The sequence below is a fragment of the Coturnix japonica genome, chromosome 2, assembly GCF_054131305.1.
Source record: "Coturnix japonica strain WE chromosome 2, WE-NBRP24, whole genome shotgun sequence".
NCBI classification, from domain to species: Eukaryota; Metazoa; Chordata; class Aves; order Galliformes; family Phasianidae; genus Coturnix; species Coturnix japonica.
In genome coordinates, this window is record NC_140664.1 from 121349201 (window position 1) to 121371987 (window position 22787).

Sequence of the window (22787 nt, forward strand, 5' to 3'; positions counted from 1 at the left end):
GAAGAAAATGAATCCTTCATGCCAACAAAACTTTATAAAACTCTGACATTAAGTTAAATAAAATAAATTCTTCTTTCTAACACAATGACTTCATGCTTCACAGTATTTTCAGTTTGTTTTTCAACTATATGTAACTGTATAAAAAGTGTCTGTATCTATTAAATACCACTATATATATCTGAATGCATGCTTTGCTGATAGTTTATATTTTATACTAGATTTTTTGTTTTTGTTCTGAAAAGTTGTTATTCATTACATTGCAGCAAATATTTTGGAAAACATTTTCAGGCTGCAGTGCTTATTCTCTGCTTCAGTGAGTAAAAGAGGAATATATTGTCTTTTTAATTGCATTAACCAGTATGGGCTTAGCAAATTGTACTTTAAGCAGTCAGCAAGTTATTGGGTAAATTTTCCTTTTATCCTGGTTAACTGTAAATGTGAATTTGAAAATACTTTATATTTCTGCTGATACCTGATAAGCTTTGCAAAGGATCGGTGCTCTGTTTCTTGGCATCAGCCACTCTTTGATACTGGGAAACTGAATGACTCAGAAATCCATATTATGGGTTAAAACTAACCTGACTCTCATGGCAAAGGACTCCACATTGTTCTGTGGACAACACAGCTCTTTCCTGTCTCAAGTCTTCAAAGGAAAGTTTTCTGAAGGAAAAAGTTCCTTTGAGATACTATTTTGCTCCCTGTTGCACTTTCACTGCTGTAATTTGTCTTACAGCTTGAGAAATTTTGAAGACTTTAATATAAATTCTTACTTTACAACCTGTGGACTGTTTGGACTCTTTGTATGACATAGCTGTATAATAAACACCACAATGAATCTGGTAGTAAGGAAATAGTAGGAATTTCCTTTCTAAAGAAAAGGTAGAATAGCACTAAATTTCCTCTTCTTGTTTTTATGTGAGTGAAAACAGGCTTCTGCAGCATCCCATGCTGCTCAAACAATAAAAAACCTATTTATATTATGCCTTAATATGGTAGGCAATGAGTAAGAGAGAATGCTGAATGCAATCTGCCCCCAGCCGCTGCTGTGTTCTCCTTCCAAGTGACTGTACAAGCATGTTTCAGCTTTATCATCTGGTAATTACATTTCCTAATAAACACAGAGCATCCTTCCTTTAACTCCGTTAAAGGGGCTGAATAATAACCCCTGGCAATGCATTTACATGAAGGACAGCTGCAGCCGGTTGCCAGGGGAGCTGAGAATTGTCCAGACACACTCGGTGTTGAGTGGATACGGCTCAGGATAGCCAGGGCTGTTGAAAGCTCCTCTGTCCATGTGGAAAGTACCTCCGCACGCTGCAACAAGAGACAGCAAAAGCTTGAGAATGATGACAGTATAAAAATACCTTGATGGAGCCAGAGCATTTGCTAATCAAGAAAGCATTGTGTCTTGTCTTGTTGTTCTTTAACTTTCTGATATCCTTCCTGAGACCTTATCCAAAAAGAGGAAAGGCAACAGGGGATTACAGCAGAGGGAATGTCAGAGAGCCAGAGAGATAAAAGGTATAGTCTTTCTCTTCAAAAATCAGAGGTATAAACTAGCAATATCTGTCATATGGACTTACATGATGATGATGCAGCATAGGTGGCATGGAAGCCCCTGGCAGTAATGTTGTTGTTGGAGATAAAGTTGACCACCAAAGCATTACCAAAAGAAGTGATAGGATGTGGCATGGTAGTACCACAGTAACGGCCTGAAAGAGAACAAGCCAGCATGAAAAAAGCAGCATTCAGCATGCAATTACTTTTACTAATCTTACATTTAGGGCTAGTGCCTGACAGCCTCTAGGAGAAACATAGTTTGCTTGTAATTGCAGTTGTCAGTTACATCCACATAAAACTGAAATATCTCATTAGCAGAGAACACAGACTACTGGGCTGTTTTATTTTTTAAAACTGAGAAAGAATTTGAACTGGGACCTCCTGCCCTCCAGGCACCCTAATCAATGGATATCCTGTCCTTGAGCTCTTGCATTCACTCTACCCAGAAATTACAGCATAATTTAAAAATATATACTTCCAAAACCAAATAAATTTGTCAATAGTTTCCATTTCACTGAGTTTCTAATGAAAAAAAAAAAGTGCAACAGAAGAATTCTTCTGTAACAGACTGTAATGTGAGGATTAAGAATGTGAACCACGATTTAAAAGAAAGGCATCTGAGAGCAAAAAGAAAGGGAGCAGCCAGTGGCCTGCTCATCTTCCCAGGTGAAGTCTGAGTACAGGAGACAAGAAAAAGAATTCTGCTCTCAGTTATAAGCCATTTATACTGAATGCAACCCTACTCCCGGCAAGAAATTATATACAAAAGTAGTGTAAAGCAGAACAGAATCAGTCACAGCTGTTCTGAATTTTCCAGGAAGGAAATTCGTGACAACTCTGGAGATATCTATGTCCAGGTCTGTCTCAGCTTCCTAGCAGTGTAAGCATTGGTTTTTCTTGCTCCAGGCTGCTTCTGACACTTGAAAGTGATGGCTCTGGTCAAACATGCATGGAGAAAGCTGTAGAAAAATCAGGAACAAGCAGAATTTCAGGTTTTCCAGGGTTTCAGCAAAATCAATTTATCCATTTTCTGTTTCCAGAAACCCACAACTTTATTCATGTGCATTCAGTGTGACTCATGAATGGAGGTTACATTACATTTTTGTACAGCTAACCTAGATTTCACTCTAAATTGAATTGCATGGTTTCCTATATTGTTCTGATGAAGAGGAAGGAAAAGGCAGCTGGAGCCAGGTCCACATTGCACATTAGCAGAGCCTAGGAGGGCTGTGTTTTCCCACTGAAGTCTTATCCCTCCAGCTAAGGTCTTCTCTGAGTAGACTGGCAATGGGACCTTCTTTTATCAGAAAAAAAGAACATGAAGCTGCAAGATACTCATGAAGACCTACTTACCTTGAGTGTAGTCCCATACACAAGATAAAGAAGTAAAAGGCACATTACCTTGAAGAGGAGCATCATAGTTATTCCCATCCAAAATCTCCACAAAATCCGTTGTACAGTTCTGTCTACTGTTTTCAATATCAAAATCAGTGAAGGACAGTGTGATGTGGTTGACTGGCAACAGCAAAGAATAAAAACATAAAAAGGAGTTTGGCATTTCATGGAGAAATAATTATACATAGACAGATATACTCTTTTCTCCCTTGAAGTCAGTCAGTTTCCATAAAGCATAACATCTGAACTAGTTTAATCCTTGATATATGGAGTGAATTTCTCAGAAGAACAGCAGTGCTTACTGCAAAGATCCTGGTAAATCTTTGCATATTTCAGTACTTTCTACTACATTTACCATGATAAGTGTGGGATTTAGCAGGCAGACGTGAAACTAAATTTCCCAACAGTTGAACAGTTTTGTTACATACTGAAAAAGTCTGCAAATACAGCATGGAAAATTTACACATGCTCAAAAACAAAACTTATTTCTATAAGTCTGTGACCTTCTGTCCCTTTGTGATCTATACAATAGATTTGGACAAAATGTGAACTGACGCTGCCCTGCTCCAGGCTTAGAAAGAGCTGGACCTTTCATCGTTTTGTAACGTTCCACAGACATCAATTGGACTGGTTAAAGGATCATTAACCACCCTCAGCTATATTTGTATGGAATTGAATTTTCCACACCCTCAGACTGCAGGCTACATCCTGAAAAAGAGGATTTCTGACTCAGGGTATTTTCTACTGTCACATTGCTTTGACTTTCCTGATATGAACAAAGGTGAAGTCACAAATGGAAGAATAGTGGCTTTCCTCAACACTCACTCCCTGTGAGGAGTCAGTCCTGGCCTCTGAGCATCAGCATAATTCAAGTGGGTTGGAAAAAGAGGCTTATGATTTGGATGGTAACTAAGCCTTCTCCAACCAAGTATGAATTTGACACAAATACTTTGCTTTTCACTAGGCTACAATTAATTAGTTAGAATAGGCTGAGGTGACAGACATTGACCCAGGCACTCATTCAGCAGGGTGCCACTGACTGATAGTCAACTACATAATCCATGTGTTGGACACTCTTGTGTCCCAATCCAGCCAATCAATTCCAGCTGTCAATGTAGGTCCTCAGGATACAAAATAAAAAGTAAAACCACAGCAGGAGGCAAGAGCAGGAGACTTGGTGTGCTCAGTAAAAGCAGAGCAAGAACTCTATGCTCTGTTTTGCCATTGGCTAAATCTGTTCTGTATGTCTGTGTTCTGTAACACCAGGACTGGTATAACAATGCTATGTGTGCTACATAGTGGTCCTGCTGAAGGAAGTCACTGCATACACAGACTATTTAACCTGGATTGTTCTGACCTCTCATACTGATGTAAATCAGGTGACAACAGTTTCAACCTGGATCCAAGAAATGATTGTCTTTAAAAATGTTATATAGGCAAAGGACAGTTCGGATGATGTCCTTTTCATTGATATACATAGTAACCTATGCCTAAAGTGCTTATGCTTATGTTCTGATTTTTTTTGTTTAGTGTTTTCTTTGGCAAACTGATCTTCGTTTCATAACTTAGCAAAATAAACTTATAAATGTGGTTGGAACCCTCTATGATTTTAATAACAACAGCTGGATATCAAATGAACAACTGAAATTCAGTAGTTGCTATTAAAAATAAACATCCATTTTTTAATCATGTTTCCAGGATGATACAACCCAGCTGTAATTATTTTTAAGAAATTTTATACCATGTGAATTTAATACTGTACATTAAAGATAATAACAATATTTGATGGAAAATACTTGGTGTCTTAGCATCAACTATAAATTTATTTTAAAATAGGCAGGGACATCTGAGGGCATATTTATGTAAATGAGACCAGTTTATTTATATTCTTTTTCATTTGTATTTTAATTTGAAATTCCTCCATGACTTTTCTCATTACTTAATAAAAAACTTTTTTCTTTTTTTCCTTCATTTTTATTTGTTTGTTAACATCGTAGATCTGATGTAACACAACTCTAGTATGAAAAATCTGGACCGACATAAACCTAGATAAATACAGGTGTTTTTAGTATACATAAGCCCTTAGATTTTCTCTCAGAGGAATCCAACTTCACGTAACATTTAACACCTCATTTATAATTCCAGCACTTGGGTCACAGTAAATCAGCTAAGATGACAAAGCTGTAAACTGTTTACCTCACAGTACCCTAAACTTTTTTACAGTAAAATCTAATTTAGGATAAATTAGGAGAGCCACACACTCTCCAACTATCAGGATGCAGAACTTCCTAGAGAAATAAAGGAGGAATTTTGTATTGTTAAAACAGAAAAGAAGACGAGGATATTAGTCATCCAAGCTAACTATAAAAGATGTTTTCACTTACATGGTTCCTGAGCCTGAATGATCCAGCTGCAGTTCTGATTGTTTGGGTATTTGGCAGGATACAGAGGAGAGGAAATTGCTGCCCCAACTGAATCTGACTCTATGAAACTTCCGCATGCTTTAGAATGAAACACATACATACACATGTGTACATATAATTATTTGTATACACCAAACACAGAGATTTTGTAGCAAAAATAAATGAATAAGAGGTAACATTCAACAGCAGTGTTTATAAGGATAAAATTCATGACAGCAATTTGTAGAAAAACAGATGTAAGGACTCGCTCCCAGAACCTGGTGTAGCTTCTTGACACAAGTCCATAAATGATGTTGCACCTGGTTGACCTTCTGAGAAACCAGAATGACCTGGGAGCAAATGCCATCTTTATCAGTTCCTCATAGCCCAGAAGAACAGCCTTAGAGCCAAAACAACTTGATTTCAAGGTGGTCCAGTCATACCCCCATTTATTGAGTCATTTGCCTATGCTGGCAACTACACAGAAAGAAAGCCTTAAGAAAATAACCAGAAACTTCCAATGCCTAAGGACGGCATCAGATTTCATTAGCATCATCCTCTTGTGAGCTGCATCAACAAAATGGCATTTGCGTGAAATGCTGCACATATGCAAGACTGTGGCTGACTGCATCTGTGGCTAAGTGCTGAATGCTATCATGCCTAATTTCTAAGTGTACTGACTCATCACACACCCTCCCAGTTCTGAGTTCATAGTGCAGAATGGAAAGTTAGGTACCAAAGAACAAGATCCATTCATCATACTGTCCTACCTAAAAATCCAGCAGGAGATGGGATTTACAAGGTTTCACAGGAAAAAGGAAGCTGGTGTTTGTTAGAGTTTGCAAGCCTGAACTCATGGACTTCATCAACAGTACTACACAAAATTGAACCATACCTATTCAGTAAAAGGCAATTCCCCCCCCCCCCCCCCCAAAGAATCTAAGATGATTCTTAGATTTTAAAGTTTCAAATTCATAATTCAGAAGAATTCCATCCTGTTGAAGGTACACAGCAGTGCTAAAAGACTGTCTGTAATGCAAACTGATCAGTGACTAGTTAAATACATGCTAATGCAAATGAAGGAACTACCTTCACTAAAGCGAGCACTGAAGCCCCTGTGCTGAAAGGATTGATCACTGCGCAGCCGGACGTACATCTGATTCCTGGAGGATGTAATAGGAGAAGGACGCTGTATCCCACAGAGTGTTCTAAGAAGGGGTGCTTCACTGCTAGGACCATCAAACACCTGTTATGAAAAGGTTAAATTAAGTACTAGGTTTTAATAGGCATTTTGAGAAGACATTTATTTCACTCTCCAGGTTCTCAGACACCAGGTTCATGGCTTTTAGATACTTGTACCCAGCATTACTTACCAGAGTCCATATAATTTAGCTTTATAATGGCTTTATTATGTTGAATTATACGCATGTACATGAGATGCTACTTAGGCAGAGGGCAAAGAGGAGTTAAAAAAGAGAGGAAGACAGCAAAGATGGTTTTCTAAAACTTCACTTTTAATTTTGCCACAAATACCTTCCTTCTCTTTTTTTCCCTTACAGCTGATAATTTTGTTTCCTTCCTCTTTATTTCAAAATAAGAAGGAAAGAACACTCAAGTTAAAACCAGTGAGTTTCTAGATTAAATGAAGTCAAAATTACATTAAAAAAAAAAAAACAACAACAAAAAAACCAAACAGGATAAATAGCCTCAATCTTAGAGTGTTCCACTAATCTTTTGTAGACATGATTCATTGCAAATGTGTTTAGAGTCATGGGCCACCTCCACAGCCCTTGTGCCTGGTTTCAGCAGTGCTGATCACTGGAGACATCAGGAAAAACCTTCAAGCTACTGGGCAGCAGCAAATGTTGACTTCAGTTCCTGTTTCAGCATTAATGTCCTACACAGCAGCAAGCATGTCATTTAGTATAACCTATTACTCAGCTTCCTACAGCAAAATGGCGAAAAATATGGGATAGTGAGAGTACTGAAAGATACTCAGATGCTAGGATGTTAAAAAGCTATAAAAAACTCCACTTAGGTCAAAGTAATGCCATTCTGATAGAAGAAATCTACTTTTCATTAGTGTGTTCTTCTTTTGCTTCCAAGTGCTCAAATCCCATAAAGAGTGTGCAACGCAGCACTGATAAACATGTCCAACTAAACTGTATGACATGATGTTTATGCTCCCCCTATTCAGGGACCCCTGAGCATATTAACAAAACAAATGTACAAAAACAGTAGCTGAGGAAAAGCTGACCCTGTTTCTAATAGACCTCAAAGCTGAGGAACAAAGGACAACACTCCTGTTTAATCCACTGGCATATCCTTCTTGGCCAGTGCAGTACGCATGAATTAAACATTTGCCCTCAAGCAAATAACACTGTTTAGCTGTGTGAGACCTTGTGACTAAGTATTAAGTGTACTGCAGTGTCTGTACAAATGATTACCTTGTAAAGAGAACCATGATGCCCATCCATTCAACCTTTTCTCCTCTCTCGGCATCCTGCCATGGTCAACTCTTTAATACATATTTTAAAATGTTTATTCTTCTGCTGCACATACCTTCTGTATGTAAACCTGATTGCCTGTTGTTACAAACCTCAAGCCACGGAATGCATAATAGTAATAACTAAGGAAATAACCCTTAGGAATGAAGGCACTGTCTTTCTCTGGACATTGCTGAGAAGTTTTAATCTGAATGCCAGAGCTGAGAATAAGCACTGCACTGATAGAGAGCAGACTGAGGGCCTGACTGTAGTTCATGCAAACTGCTGGTTTTGTTGTTCTGTGCCACTGCATGAGATCTGAACAGTGACACATGGGCTATTACAAGACTGCAGTAGTTAAACTTTCTCACTAGGGAGGACATTAAGGATGAGTAATGTCAGAGACTAAGTAGACACTTCATTCCAAGAGCTTTCTGAAAGAAAGACGTCTTTCTGTGGCAATACTCAGAGAAGAGCATGAAGTTAGAGGAATGTTTTTTAAATCAAATCTATTTGCTGTTTCTGGGCTGAGTGCTTGAATAATAGTAGAGTATAGTAGGGAAAAAAAAAATAAAGAAGATTCCTAGACTTCACTCTTGCTACAAAACTGATTCCAGCAACAGCTCAGCATAAGCATTAGTGAGATAAAGCAGCAGCTCTTAGGAGTTGTGACAACTACAAACTAAGCAGGACTATTTGCACGTGGATAATTTGCACATGTTGCAACATTTTTGCTAAACTCCTATGTATTGGCCTGTAGAGAGATTACAGTCTTGAGTCTAGATCAGAAACCACAATATTCGCACATCAGTTCCGGAAAGTCTCCCTGCAACTTCTTGAAGTTATTTTGAAAACATATGAAGAACGCCTCTCTGCTGACTTAAAAGCTAACTTTTCCTTTGTATTGCGGGTAGCTGCAATTTATCCTTCCCTTTACACAATGAACGTAACTGCTTGCTAAAAAGTACCCTGCAAAAGCACATGACAAAATGAACATTTTTATCTACTCAGCCACAAGGATGCCACATATTGCTGCCCTCTCTTAAAAGATCCTCTGTCAGCACATGAAATAACAGAAGTCATAACCTCCTTTCTAGCTTCCAGAGATTTTCTACATTCCTGTGTGCTACTTGTTATACTGAAACAGGAAAGAAAAATAACATTTAATAAGGCTCTGAAAACAATAAACAATATTTCCAAACCTGTTCAGCGCCTTGTGCTTATACTTTTTACAGAATAGAGCCAAGTTATATACAAGAACAGAATAAGTGAAAGCTATAAATGCACATTTAACAGATGAAGAACTATTCACCTTTTCCAAGAACAGATAAGTACAGAATTCAGGCACTGAAACAGGACCTACTTTAATTCAGGGAGTACACTGTGCAAGGAACAGGTCTTTGGTAGCCAGGACCACTCTGTTCTCCCCATCCATTTGCTCCAGAGGGAGCTCAGAGCAGTTACACTACAGGTTACTGTTATGGGCTTAAAATTAATTCATCTGAATCCAGATTTATGATAGAATTCATATCTGAAATCACTGAGCAGAAAAAAAAAAATGCACTGGGCTTTTTGGAAATGCAGCATATCTGAGAAGCAGCAGACTTGAGCATTTGCCTTCCCTCCATTTAGCTCATGCAATAATGGTGCAAAAGCAAATTTTAGAGAAAAAAAAAATAGACCTTAGACTTAGAAAAAGATATATAGGAGAAATATCTAAGAAGAATAAATAAGGACAAAACCCAGAGAAAGAAGCTCAACAAAGGACAGACAAACAATACTTTGCCTACACATGACACCTCAAGTCATAGCACAGGGAAAAATGAGTGGGTCTAGAAGGGATGAGCGAAAAGGGCACTGGTATGCTTAAGGGTGGAGGTGAGCCCCAAGAGAACTCACAAAGCAAATAAAACCCATAACAATAAATAAATATGCAGAACAACAATAATCAGAAATAAAACAGGGTGGAACCACTGTGTTACTCATACACAGTAATTGTTCCTATGTTAGAGAGAGAAAAACAGCCCACCAGCTTCCTTAGCTGCCCATATTTTCCAGTTACACTTCTTCTGGAATGTGTTTCCTAAACCATTCACAGTCATACATCTACTTACGCATTTTAGTCACTCTCTGTATCCTATCTCTGTTCTCTTATTATCGTGCCTCGTAATGAGAAAAACACAAAGTGATTTTCAGCTCACTGGCATACTAGGAAGAGAAAGAAATTCCATCCACTCCTTCCTTGCCCTTCTGATTCCCCTGCACTGGAGCTAAAGAGCTATTTCCCACCTTATACGGAGCCCTTTATTACCTCCTGGTTTCAAATGAACCTTCTCCCTCATCCATTTTCAAACTAGCCTCCTCTTGGCAGGTGGTGATTTATACCTGCATTAAAGATGCATCTCCCTCCCGATCATATTGCTGCTTCAGACATGCATTCACAGCACAGGCTGATCAGCAGCATCTTCCTCCACCATTCTCCCAGCAAAACAAAAAGCAAAAGCAAATAACCCATACTGTAGCAGTAAAAATAAAAGTCAGTGTGCTGCAGTGTCCTACAAACTCTGCTGCATGGGAAGCTACCTCTCCTCTGCTAGCTGAAGGGTGTGTGCTTTTCGGTGAGTAGAAATCAAGTGCCCACATCCAGCCCACAAAAGCAGTGAGTCACCTTCATGTAGTTAAGCCCTTTAAATTAAAAGTACATAACCATGCTTCCCTATGCTTCAGAACCAGAAAAAAAAAAAAAAAGAAAAAAAAAAGAAAAAGAAAAAAAAAAACAACAAAGTTTCATTTTACAAAGATTCTTTGTGGCCAAATGAGACCGCCAATTCTGCTCAGCAAAATGGAGACATTTCTTTTTTCTTCTGGTTCAGTACAAATGAACTTTACAAGGCAATCTTGTTAAAACTGATGCTGTTTTCAAAAGAGACTCAGTCCCTGCCAAGCTTCATCCCCTCAGAATGACATTTTATCAAGGAGAAGAAAGCTGGATTTTGGGTGACAGCCACTGTGCTTTATCTGACTGCTGCTGATCACACATGCTTTTGTACTGAGTGAAATGTAATCTGACATTGAAGGTCAGGATTTCATGTCCCTTCTCCTAAGAAGCCAAGTGGAGATGTGGAGAGTTCTTCCTTGTTGAGCACTGATTGAGCAGCAACTTGAGTTCCTGTGATATCAACTAAAGCGCACAAACCCATAGCAATGTGAGGCTTTTAAGAGAGCAGCGTCCTCAGTGAAGCAATTAAACAGACAGCTAAGGCATACCTGAATACCTAGGGCATAGACAAATCCCTAGCTGCTGTATGTAGATTGGCCTCCCTCTCTCCCGAGTTTTGCAATGGAGTGTGGTCAATCTGATATATATGTGGGCAGTCCATTTGGTGCAAGCTGTGGTAAACTACACTATAAACAAAATGTGAAAAGGTGTCTTAACAGCCATCTATCTACATGTAAGGATATTCCTTTAGAACTATATAAAGCACACCATCTAAATGAAAAATACAGTGCTAGGATGCAGCATGCACTGCTTTCAAGAAAAGATCTTTCCAGACAAAGTGGAAACTTGGAGTAATGCAAAGACAGCTTCACTGGGGAAGCAAACAATCATAACAACCTAACTTCAAATTTAAGCCTTAGTTTGTCTGTGAATAAATACAGAGTGTGACTATGCAACTTACACCCTGAAACTAATTGTAGCCTAAACTGCACTGTAAGCTTCCTCTTTTGCAAGAATTTCTTCAGATTCATTAAGCAAACTTTTGTTACTTACCGTAACGTTGTCATAGTCACATAACCGGTGATGTTCGATGACAAAATCCGTGAAGTTCAGTAGGACCCTGTGGCTGGAGTCAACTTGGATAAGCCAAGAACAGTCCGTGTTTTTACTATAAGGCCCAGGATAGTTTGGAGAATGGATTTCCCCACTGGTAGCTTGAAAAATACCACCACAGCCTGAAAAAGATATCATCAGCTTTCATCACAACTGCTCTTTTATCTCTAGTGAGAATACATGTCTATTTTTAAACTGAGGGAAGAACGTTCTCATCATTTTATTTTCTGCATTAAACTTGTGTGATATGAGTGTTCCAACTGTTACAGGGCCCTGTCCGCAATGAAAATCAATGAGAAATTATTACCAGGAAAGTATAACCCTTGGTGAGTATGCAAAAACAATGCTTGTAATGTTCCTTTCCAGCCCCAGACTGGAAGTCCCCACGACGTGTATGTTTGGTGGCCCTGCTGTGTATGTTTGGTGGCCCTGCCAGGCAGGGGGGTTGGAACTACATGATCCTTGAGGTCCCTTCCAACCCGGGTGATTCTGTGATTCTGTGATTCTGTGATTCTGTGATTCAGACTGGATAGTAGACGTCTTCGAGTCTGAAGTTAATGTTGGTATTCCTCTATCCTAAATATTGAAAAGGCAAATAAAAATACCACTCATATGAATGCCGCAGACCTTTTACACATAGAACACAATAGCTAACGCCTTGCATACTGAGAAAGCAATGACTAGGCCTAGCTGAGAATGAAAAAACATTTCTGAATATATCAAGAAAGCTAGGAGTTCCCTTTCCTCATGAGCAGTAAAACATTTGCAAGCTTTAAGTTCCTACTTCTCTATCCATTCAGCTGAGAACTCCCTAAGCACTCCAGTCAAAGCCTGGATATTTCTACCTGGAACGGATCCAGTGCTTATGAATATCTGAGCAAAAAGAATGATGGATCCTGCAATAGAAGTGCCAAGGCTTTCAATGGGAAAAAAACACATGGATTTTTACATCTTGTAAAGGGCTGGAGGAGGGTGAGAGAAAGACATAGGGACTGCTGGAGACAGAGACAACCTGCTGAAAGGATAAACACTATAGCATTACTGCATTCTGGAGAGGAGGTATTTAGAGGCTATAGGGAGGCTGAGAGTACAACAGGCAAAATGCTGTGAAAGCCTCGGGGGGTCTAAGAATAAAAAATAAACCACCAGACCTTGGAAGGGGATTAATTCAAAGAACTATTGTAAACTCATCCTTCATTAAAAAAAATCTTGTGCCTTTCTCGCAAAACTTGTGAGAATGGGTAAGTATAAACCTTGACAAATGAATGAATCAGTGTGCTTAATCAAGCAAAACTGCAGGAATTAAAATCTGCCTCCCTTCAATTTTCACTGCCGTTAGTTACCAGTAATTGGCCTTTTCATAAGAACTCCCATGTAGAGACGTGTGGTTGGATCTTTTAAGCATGTGTCTTCTACTCATTACCAGTAAGGCTTTGAACAAATAATCACATGTGGGATGGATGAACCTTATGGGAGTTCAAGTATTTAGTAATCACTCCAAATATTTGTTGAGTTCACCAAGTTCTCCAAGTAAATCCATGTTTTCAGATCTTTTCCATTTTATGATTTAAAAACAAAAGCATTATTCGGCTAATACAGGACTAATAATTCGTGGAAGGTAAATAGTGAAGAGCTAAAGAGTATTTTCTTACCATGAGGAACTTTTCTGATTACAAAAATGCCCTGATTAATTTTGTAGAGAAGAAACTCCCAACAAGGCAATCTGTATAAATACATAGGTAGGCCTAGATTTGAGCTAATTCAATGTTTTCTTTCTCTCTTTTTCCCCTCTGGGTGTTTTTCAGTACCTCTGAGTGTTACTGCATCCAATAACACCCAAATTCACCTTTAGCTTTTAATGGTTATCTACATGCTTGCACGGTTAATCCTCAATTCTGGCTTCCTGAATTTCTCATAGAACTAATCAGTACACTCACCATGCGGATTTTCTTGCCAGGAAGCACTGAATCCTCTCCCAGTCACTTCTTCATCTGTCTTGAAATGGACAACAGCCGAATTGCCGGTAGTAGAGACCAGGAGGGGATTTTGTGCTGACCTTGAAATACACAGCTGGGCTAGTCTGGGAGAGAGGAAATCAGGGCCACCAAAGATCTAAAAATGGAAGAAAACACAGTTAATATTTTTAAAAGAGCCCATCTGTCACATAGAAAGGAGAGAAATATTTCAGAGAAGAAAAATCTCTTTTAAGTACTGAAAGCGATTCCACATTTTAAATGCAAAGTAGATAATAAGGTTATTTTATCTACAAGTTTATTTTGTATTTGCACCATCCAAAAGAAGTACAACAAGTACAAAATGAGAGTTCAAACCAGCCTTGCATTAAATAAGAACCTCCTGCTCTGGGGACTTTGCTACATTCTTCACTGATCCCTCGACAGTTATTACCTTGTTTCTGTGGTAACATATAAATATATTTTTGTGTGCTTGAGAAAACAAACCATATCTCTTTGTAGGAATTTGTGCTGATATTTTGCACAGGTAGGACTGATTTATTTTTAATCGGGGCTAGACCTCATCACTTTCTGTTGAAACTTTCTATTGCAAATTTATTAACTTCAGTGGCCCAAACCACATAATTTTGTTCATATAAACTAAAATATTATAATCCTCTATAGAAACAAGGATATATACAAGAGCTGCTCCAAAAGTGACACCTCCTATTTGATTATGCTGGCCCACAACGTCTGAGGTGGATGTTGGAGGTATAGCAGTACAGGTTGAACCTCATCACCAATATTCTGTTATATTTTGTTACTGTGTGACTGATGGCAGCAGAGGGGCAGTCTGACAGAATGGTGCCTGACATGGATGTAAATATGGAGTAAAAGCATGGAACTGAATTACTCCACGTGGGAAAAAAATGGCACCTATGGACATTCACTGGTGTTTACTGAAAGTTTGTGGAGCTATTCTCATTGTATCAGTAGATATTACATAATGTATTCAAATCCAGAAATAGAGATTGGCAAGATCTAACAACAAAACTGGGAAAGAAGAAAGTTGGTCAACAGATCCCATCAAGATTTTCCCACCAGTAATGACTCAAGCCTGCTCCAGTATTTTCTTAGTCTCATAAACATGAATAAGGTTGTAAAAAAGCAATCCATGAATCTCTATCAAAAAATGACAATGCCAGAAGAATCAGCCTTCTATAAGGCCCTTTTGCCACTGATCACTTCTAGATGAGAGCAAACTCAGTATCTGAACAAGCCCTGCCAGATACTTTCTAACCTCAGAAGAAGCTTGTGCTCTGTCCAAGTTAAATATCTGAGTAAATCTTACAAACAGCTGAACTAGTCCCACCACCTCCCGGGATAAGTGTAGTGCACTGCTACATAATTTCATGGACTGTTCGCACACCAGCTGCTCACAGTGCCTGACGCAGCTCTGCCAATAGAGGTAGAAAGAAATATTAAAGGAAAAAACATGGAGGGACATCAGGGTAATGTGGCACTTCAGAAGCAGAAGCTTCAACCCTAGAAGAAACAAGGAATTAATTCTGCCACAGTCTCTTAGATGTTCAGAAGATTTTATCTTGTTTTAGTGGCTGATTACACAGGCTTAATAGCTTAAATATATTAATTTTGACTGAGAATAGCAGTTTTTTGCTTTCTGCAGGGAGTCTGCTTGGTTTGAGTGGATAATGGTCCCTCTGTCTAATCAATCTTCACAAAGCATTCAGAAGCCAGAATGGATGAAATCACAGTTCAGATTAAGACTTTGTAAGGTAGCAGCCATAGTCTGGGGAAGAAGAACGTTTGTCCACTGGAACCTCAGACTCTTCAGTAAAATGTCACTGCTTGGCTGCTTGTAAGGCCCAATGATAATTGCATTTGTCAGAAGTCCGCGCAAAATGTGAATGTTAAAATGTGTTTGTGGTATATCTCCCTGAGTCAGAGCCACAGCATGGGACTTAGCAGGAACACACGTTCTTAATCATCTAAACCTGCTTGGAGAAGCTATGTGGCCAAGGAAACAGCAGGAGTTTCTAATATGCATCTAATCTGCAGCAAGGACCAGCCTCTCACATGGTGCTCCCTGGGGCCATCTGTACACCAAGGGCAAGGAGACCAAACCCAGCTCTGACATAAACCCTGCTGATTTCTGCTGGGCAGTTAAAAGAGAATTAAGAATGGGTAAGAATAATGAATGGGAATCTGAGTTTCGTGGGTTTCCTTTACAATGTTAGCTGTGCAACAACAGTTTTCTGCACAGTTTCAAAATAAAAAGCACTAGTCCAAGTCTCCACAGTGAGGAGCGTATTTCTTTTCTCTTTTATGCTGGTTTAATTAATCAGACGCTTTCACAAGGGCTGGAACAAAAACAAGCTAGTGTGTTTCCATGACAAAAAACAATAAAATGTTACTGTTGGCTACAAAGCAGAAAACCAATGGTTACCACATGAAAAAAAAAAAAAAAAAAGAGAAAGAGGAAAAAAAAAGAGGGAAAAGAGGATTGATGGAAAGAATGAAATCCAGGGCGTGGCTCACAAAAAGTCACAGGATGTCTCAGCTGCAATCAGATCAACATAAAAATGTTTCACCAGAGCACCTGATCCAGTAAAGCTGGATGGCATAGAAGGGATGCAGGACATTGTCATAAAGCCCATGGTTTTAATCTGTTCTTACCATTTGCTTCTGCCCTGTTAGCTCCATTTATTGTTAACAGTCAGCATTCCAGAGTTATGAGCAACAGAAAACTGTTTTCATGTGGTTGGTCACCCTCATGACACAGATTTTCTGGGAATAAAACTGATCCCTGCTCAGATTATAACTGCCAGCAAAGAGAGAGCCCCACTTTGTCAGAGAATCAAGACTTACAGTAGTACTTGGTAGCCCTTTATGCTTAATGAGAAGACAAAAGCAACTACTAAAGACCTGTAAGTGTTGTAGGTTGACAGGTTTCCCTCATTTTCAGCTCACTGCTACCTCTTGCTGTGGCAGTACATACTTAAAGCTTTCAAAAATCTGATCAGCAGTCATTCTCTGTATATATTTTCAACAGAAGCCTTTAAAAAATAATAATAACTCTTTCATTATGTCCAAAATGATGGCTTTACTTCCATAAAATATTTCAGAAAACACCTTAAAACAACTGAAAAAAAATGCTTCTGAATGTTTATGAAAGGAGTGGAATCTGACTGGGGAGAGAGACAGACTGCTACAGTGTCATAAGAGAAACAAGAGGCAGGATTAGTGCAGAGTGTCAAACAAGTGCATGCTCAAACATCTGAGCATCCAGAGAGCATGCGGAACATAAGGGAGACAATTGAGGATTTCATAAACAAAATTTGTCCATAACTTGTCTTGCTGAAACCTACTATAGGAAAGGGATACTGGATACTTGGAATTTTCCTACAGTTCTCTGCCAAGTGGAAAGGGAGAGGATGCTTCTAAGCAAAAGCTACAAGGCATGTAAGTAATCACATCTTGTGATCACTGAAATATTTTTATCACAAGATAATGCATTTTGAAAGGGGAACAGAAAAGAACACTGAATTTATTGTGATATTCTAAAAACAGAGAGTAGGGTTTCAGACAGTAGAGAGAGTGAACTGGGCAGGGAGGGGCAGCAGGGTGCAGAGCTCCTTTAGTTCTGACTTTTACTTCCTAATAAAATTGGATAGTTCCCCGGTTAGAAAGAAAACAAGAAGTCAGAATGATCTCAGAGATAAGGAAAAGCAAAATCAGAAGTCAACTGTGAAAAAGTTGACTTCAAAATCCAAACATTTTGGTATTAGATTTTAGGTAGATGAGGGTATATGAGGGTATATATAAGACAGAATGAAGGTAAAAGAAATTTGGAACCCCTGTGATCACTGAAACACAGAGTGTGTCAAAGGTATATGAGAAACCTTGCTTTTCCTACCACTTATCCAACTGTTGTGTGCATGCTTTGCAGATTGGACACTGTGGTTAAAGCACCAAGCCTGCCAGAGCCCATGAAGCATTTGGACAATGCTCTCAGAAATATGGTTTGATTCTGGGGTTGTTCTGTGAATCTGGGAGTTGGACTGAATGGTCTGTGGGGGTCTCCTTCCATCTCAGAATGTTCTATGATTCAATGATTCTAAGATTCGTGGACAACTACCGCAATGAAGATTATAAGACAGAGCAGCTCCTAAAAATAGTTAAACACATTCTTTTTCCCCCACTGAATCTGTGTAATCATTTGTTCTGTGCAGACAATATCAAACACACTGTGAATGTGTAATTCTATAACAAAAGCAAGAAAACACGCACGTGGCATGTTACATAAACTTCAACCAAACGCCTCTACAGTTTGGCAGAGAAAGCTGTTCACTGCCAGACAAAACCTTTGATCTTGCAATAAGACATGAACCAATCTTTCTCAATATGTTGATTTACATTAGTTTATCTGTCAGCAGATCAGAAACAGGTGTTGGGAACTGGTTGAAACAAGGCCAAGCAACAACCCGGAGGCATGCCAGTTCTGAGCACTGGAAAGCAGGAAGGTTTGAACAGTGAAGTGGTCGCCTGTGCTGATACATGAATGGAGTTGGAAAAAAACTTAGTAAGACTTAGTAGGATACACAGGTACTAACAGCAAAAGACCCAACAACTGTACCCCCATTAGTGAACCCAAATGTCTCTAGTGATACCCATCTAGAACATCCATAGTCTAAAGAACTTCTCCCTGAAATAAGACAATCTCCCCTGAATAAGACAGAAAAGCTTATTAACTGTGTATTTTTGAGAACTAAATCTAATACTCTTACCTCCAAAACATCATAGTCACAGTTTGGGTGATATTCAACGTCAAATTCCTGAATGGTGAGTTGGATGCTGCTACCAGGCGTCGTGTGAATGTACCAGATGCATTCTCTGTTGCTTGGATATCTGTTGGGGTAGCCAGGACTGTGAAATGAACCAGAAGGGCCAGAGAGTTCTCCTCCACAACCTGATAACACAGCAAAGCAGCCTGTCAGTGAGGGGCTCTGGAAGACATCACTGACAGCTCTATAATGAGGACAGACATTAGAACCAATTTCATTCACGAGACTGTACAGCAGATTGGATGTCCCTCTCTGTCAGAGGTCTATCTGAAAGGAGAAACTGAGGAACTGCAAGCTGGGCCTGCTGGCAGATCCTATACAGCAAGCACTTTACCCTCTGTTTTGCCATTCTTCTCACAAAGTATTTGCTTTGACAGCTGAACAAACTGGATGAACTGTCTGTCAGATTTTGGTGAATTTAAAGTTCTTTTTTCACTGAATTGTAACCAAGCAATTGTAAAGACGTGTCATACTTGAAAAATAATGTTGTTTTTTTCTTCTTTTCAGATAAGAAATTATTATCCCAATCCCACCCTCCAGCCACTTGGGTGATTAAATTCTTGTGTATTATGAGATGGATTAAAATAAGCATATAGATATGTTTACATATATGCAAATAAATAAATAAATATTTGACCAAATGCAGGCCCTGATCTGACAAAGCAGATGAACACCTGAAGCTGCAGTTTTATTATTGCTTTATACAGATATAAATGGTTGCATTTGGCTCTTTTAGTTTGATTTTTCTCACTGACCCAGTCTCCAGATGAGGGAGGCTGTGGGGTGGGAAGACACAACATCCCTTTCCAGTTTCATGGCAAATTCAGACAGCAACATTCACCATGAAACATCATTTTTAAAGAAGTCAGTGGAGTGTCTGTGTACTCATCAGATGCAAAAAGCAAAGTAATTTTGCATTTGGTCTGATTTTATGTGAGTGTCACACTATGTTGTAGTGTTTTGTTCATCTTCACATCATAAGCCCCCCAAGTGCTTCACTTAGTCACTAGCCAACCTTTTACTAACACAGATTCAACAGAGTCACTTGAGCTTCATAAGAAAAGCCCACACTCCATCAATCTCTTCGGCTTGTCTCCAGAGGGCAGATTCTGTCACACAGCAAAAAAAGCCCCCAAATATTTAATAAAACCAAATAACAAACCACAAGCTGCATATGCCCAGAGGCAAATATTGTGGAATGTCAGAAGTGATAGACAGTATCTGTTCCAGAGCCTTTAGTTAGAGGAGACGTTTGTAACATAAAACTAATAAAATACCTTTCTAAACAAGCTCAATGAAGCCACACAGAATTTTAACACTCTTCTAATCTCAACAAAGTCTATAAATAATTTGCTGTATAAAATAAAGGGTGGCTGTTCGGCCCTGGCAGTATTTGCCACCATCTCTAGCATGGGGATCTTCCAGCTCCTCACTAAAATCTTGAGTCTGGCTCTTCCACAGTTGGCTCTGATGCTTTCTAGGACTACAAAATACAAATCAATGAGAGGAAAGAAGAGCAGTACTTCTGAAAGAGAGGAACACATTAGGAGGCTGCTTTAAACAAAAGGGCCACGTAACTAACCTCAGGTATGTGGAAGATGTTTCCAGGCATGCCAGCTGCATAACATAGATCCAGTACAGATGGGAAAAACCGCCTTTTAAACAGAATTCTATCTGCAGTTGAGCAGTGGTTATTTACAGGCCTGTGCATGGCTGAAGATGAACCTATAGGATAACTTTTTATCCTCGTCTTGCTGCACATGATGCTTTATAATTCTAACCGGTTGCTTTCTTTTACAACTAGGGGGAAAAAGCATGTATGGGGAGAGTCCTACAAGTTAAAATGCAGCATGAGCTACTCTCTTCCCTCAGAAGAAGGAGCAGGCTGCAGAGCACTGACCAGGCCACCATACTCCCTGGGAAGCAGAAGGGTTTCCCAGCAGGCGGGCTGCATGGCTGGTCTGCCCAGGGGTGGGGATGGGCAGGAGGGGACTTTCAGCGAGCAAGAACAAAGCCAGTTGCTATTTATCAGCCTGAAAAAGCTGGGAACATTTTAGAACTAAACAGGCAGTTATGACTCAGCTTCTCCTACTAAGAGTTTCCTGATAGCCACAAAGACATGTTTTTTATTGAAACCCAAAATGTCTCAGAGGAGTGGAAAACTTGTGTGCTGCCGTTTGAGGCACAGACCGTTCTTTTTCTGCAGCCTTGCAGGTAGCATTCAGATTAGTCACACTCTCTCTCCAGAGGGGTATATATTTGCTCTGAGCTCAATCGATATTCTATGGATGAAGCAAGTGAAGCACATGAATAAGAATGTCAAACTGTTGTCAATGTGCCATTGCTTTCCTTCCAACTACTAACGTTCCCAGAAAAGGTTTTCTTTTAAGTGCTCCAGGAAAGTGGAGGTCAATTGAGTCATTTCTTATAATGAACACGCAGAACTCATGATGCCAAGCTTATTGTTAGCAAACAAATAAGAAATGGCTTGAGTTTATGCCCAACTATTTGTTGAATAACACCTGAAAAATGACTCACTGCTTTTTGCAGACACCTGAGCTTCACACCTCTGCTATTCTGACTGACCTGCATATGACAACAGAAACCTCTGCACCAGAGCATAAATGTAACACCAGAATAAACTCTGGCCAGGTGGCAAAAAGCCTATACATTCTGTTTCTGCTCTTACATGGCTGAGATAAGAGTGAGTTCTCTCGTGCTTTTATTGGAAATACAGATGCTTGGCGATTTTAACAAAATACAGAAATACGTCAAGGATTGATTTAACAAAAACCAACCATCTGAAATCTGATACCTGCTTTATTCATTGTCTTCCCATTTCCATTGGCCACAAAGTTCTTGTAGCATTATCTCTTTCTTTGACTTGACCAAAGAACAAGCAACAGTGGAAACATAAACTAGCACTACATATTATTTGTATATTACTATGGATTCCCTCCTTAATTCACTTATTTTATGCTCTAAAATCAGATTTGGCTCTGAAATCAGACAGCCCAAATTATCAGATAAGGTGACAAACAAAACATATTAATCTAAATGGTGTTCAGGCCAAATAGATATGTGTGAGGATAAGCATATGCACATACATTTACACACATATATAAATACAAATGTATATATGCATGGATTACGCATTTAAGAGCTCATTCCATCCTTGCCATCACCAGTGATGGAACACAAACCTTCTCCCACTATTTATACCCGTCTGCAAACATCAGATTACATTTTGCTTCCATTCAAATAAAGGGAGTTTTTGCTTTCTATGGCAACAAAGGAATAAACAATTTAGCACTTAACAAAAATGAGAGGGCAGAACCTCTAAATTGCTTCACAACTTCAGACTGCAGTAAAACATACTTAGAAGTTTTTCACAGCACAGAAATGCATGAGCTTGCTGTGTCTGGACAGCTATATGGACAGCTGCACCGTGGAAAATGTTCTTGCAGCTGAACTGCATGTGGTGTAGGCTTGGTTTGTGCAGCTTTCCTTGTGGTCATTTCGGAAAGTTCTGCCTTGCAGTTAAACTTTAAAAAAGTGCATGTGGGGGAATGTTTCAGCAGCGTAAAGGTCTTGGAATTCCCTTGAAAAATGCTTAAAACAGCTCCCTAACCTGGTAGTTAGTTGCTAGGACATCAGGCAACAAACAGAAAACTCAGGAAACACTTACTTGCTGTTTTTGCTTTCCTCTGGCTAAAACCTTAGCAGTCGTTGAACATTGTGCAAGAGATAATTTATAGATGGCTTTCCGTATTACTGCCTGTTTGGTTAGCAGATGGTGTTCATTAACCAAAGAAGAATCCCAATTCTCATAAATAATTATAGCTGAATACAGAAGTAGTAATCTGTGGAAGCCTCCATTATTCACAAGGATTTCTGATTTATTCATGGCTATGTTTTAGCCACACTCTAGAACAGTCCCTCCCACAAAGCTTAAAGCGAATTGGCACCGTTCCTTTAAAATCAGTGAGGGAAATGAAAGGTTTCGGGGTTGTGCTCATACTGAAATATTTCAGTAAATGTTAACTGACTCTAGCTGCAAGGAGCATTTAGTACCAACATTTTTGTGCTCTATGCTAACACTTGCACAAAGTATAACTTGGACTCGATTCTGAAACCTTTTGCTCTCTTGAGTAGATTTATTTTATAGAACATTATCCAATGGAGAAGCTGGGATAATGTTTTACATGGAGGTTTATGACAGCAAGTAGAAATTCAAGTGAGAAAATGTTTTGGTTTGTTTTCTCCTAATCTGTTAATTACATATATAGATTTCA

General features: G+C 39.1%; 1 protein-coding gene across 6 annotated transcripts in view; it reads right to left on the minus strand.

The window, feature by feature from the left end:
- CUBN (cubilin) overlaps positions 1-22787 on the minus strand; it is a 126434-nt gene that overhangs the window by 50450 nt on the left and 53197 nt on the right. For 3 of the 6 annotated variants that reach the window (XR_014943070.1, XM_015853475.3, XM_085538647.1), the window contains exons 29-36: positions 18436-18617; positions 13613-13787; positions 11616-11797; positions 6447-6603; positions 5340-5456; positions 2962-3075; positions 1584-1712; positions 1182-1314 (exon numbers count right to left, since the gene is read on the minus strand). Coding sequence is in view for 5 of the 6 variants with exons in the window: in XM_015853475.3 (XP_015708961.2) it covers positions 1182-1314; positions 1584-1712; positions 2962-3075; positions 5340-5456; positions 6447-6603; positions 11616-11797; positions 13613-13787; positions 18436-18617 (1189 nt within the window). In the remaining variant the exon portion in view is untranslated. Of the gene's footprint in view, positions 1-1181; positions 1315-1583; positions 1713-2961; positions 3076-5339; positions 5457-6446; positions 6604-7804; positions 7850-10154; positions 10499-11615; positions 11798-13612; positions 13788-18435; positions 18618-22787 lie in introns of those variants that run through there. The other 3 variants (XM_085538649.1, XM_085538650.1, XM_085538648.1) reach the window with 3 other exon arrangements.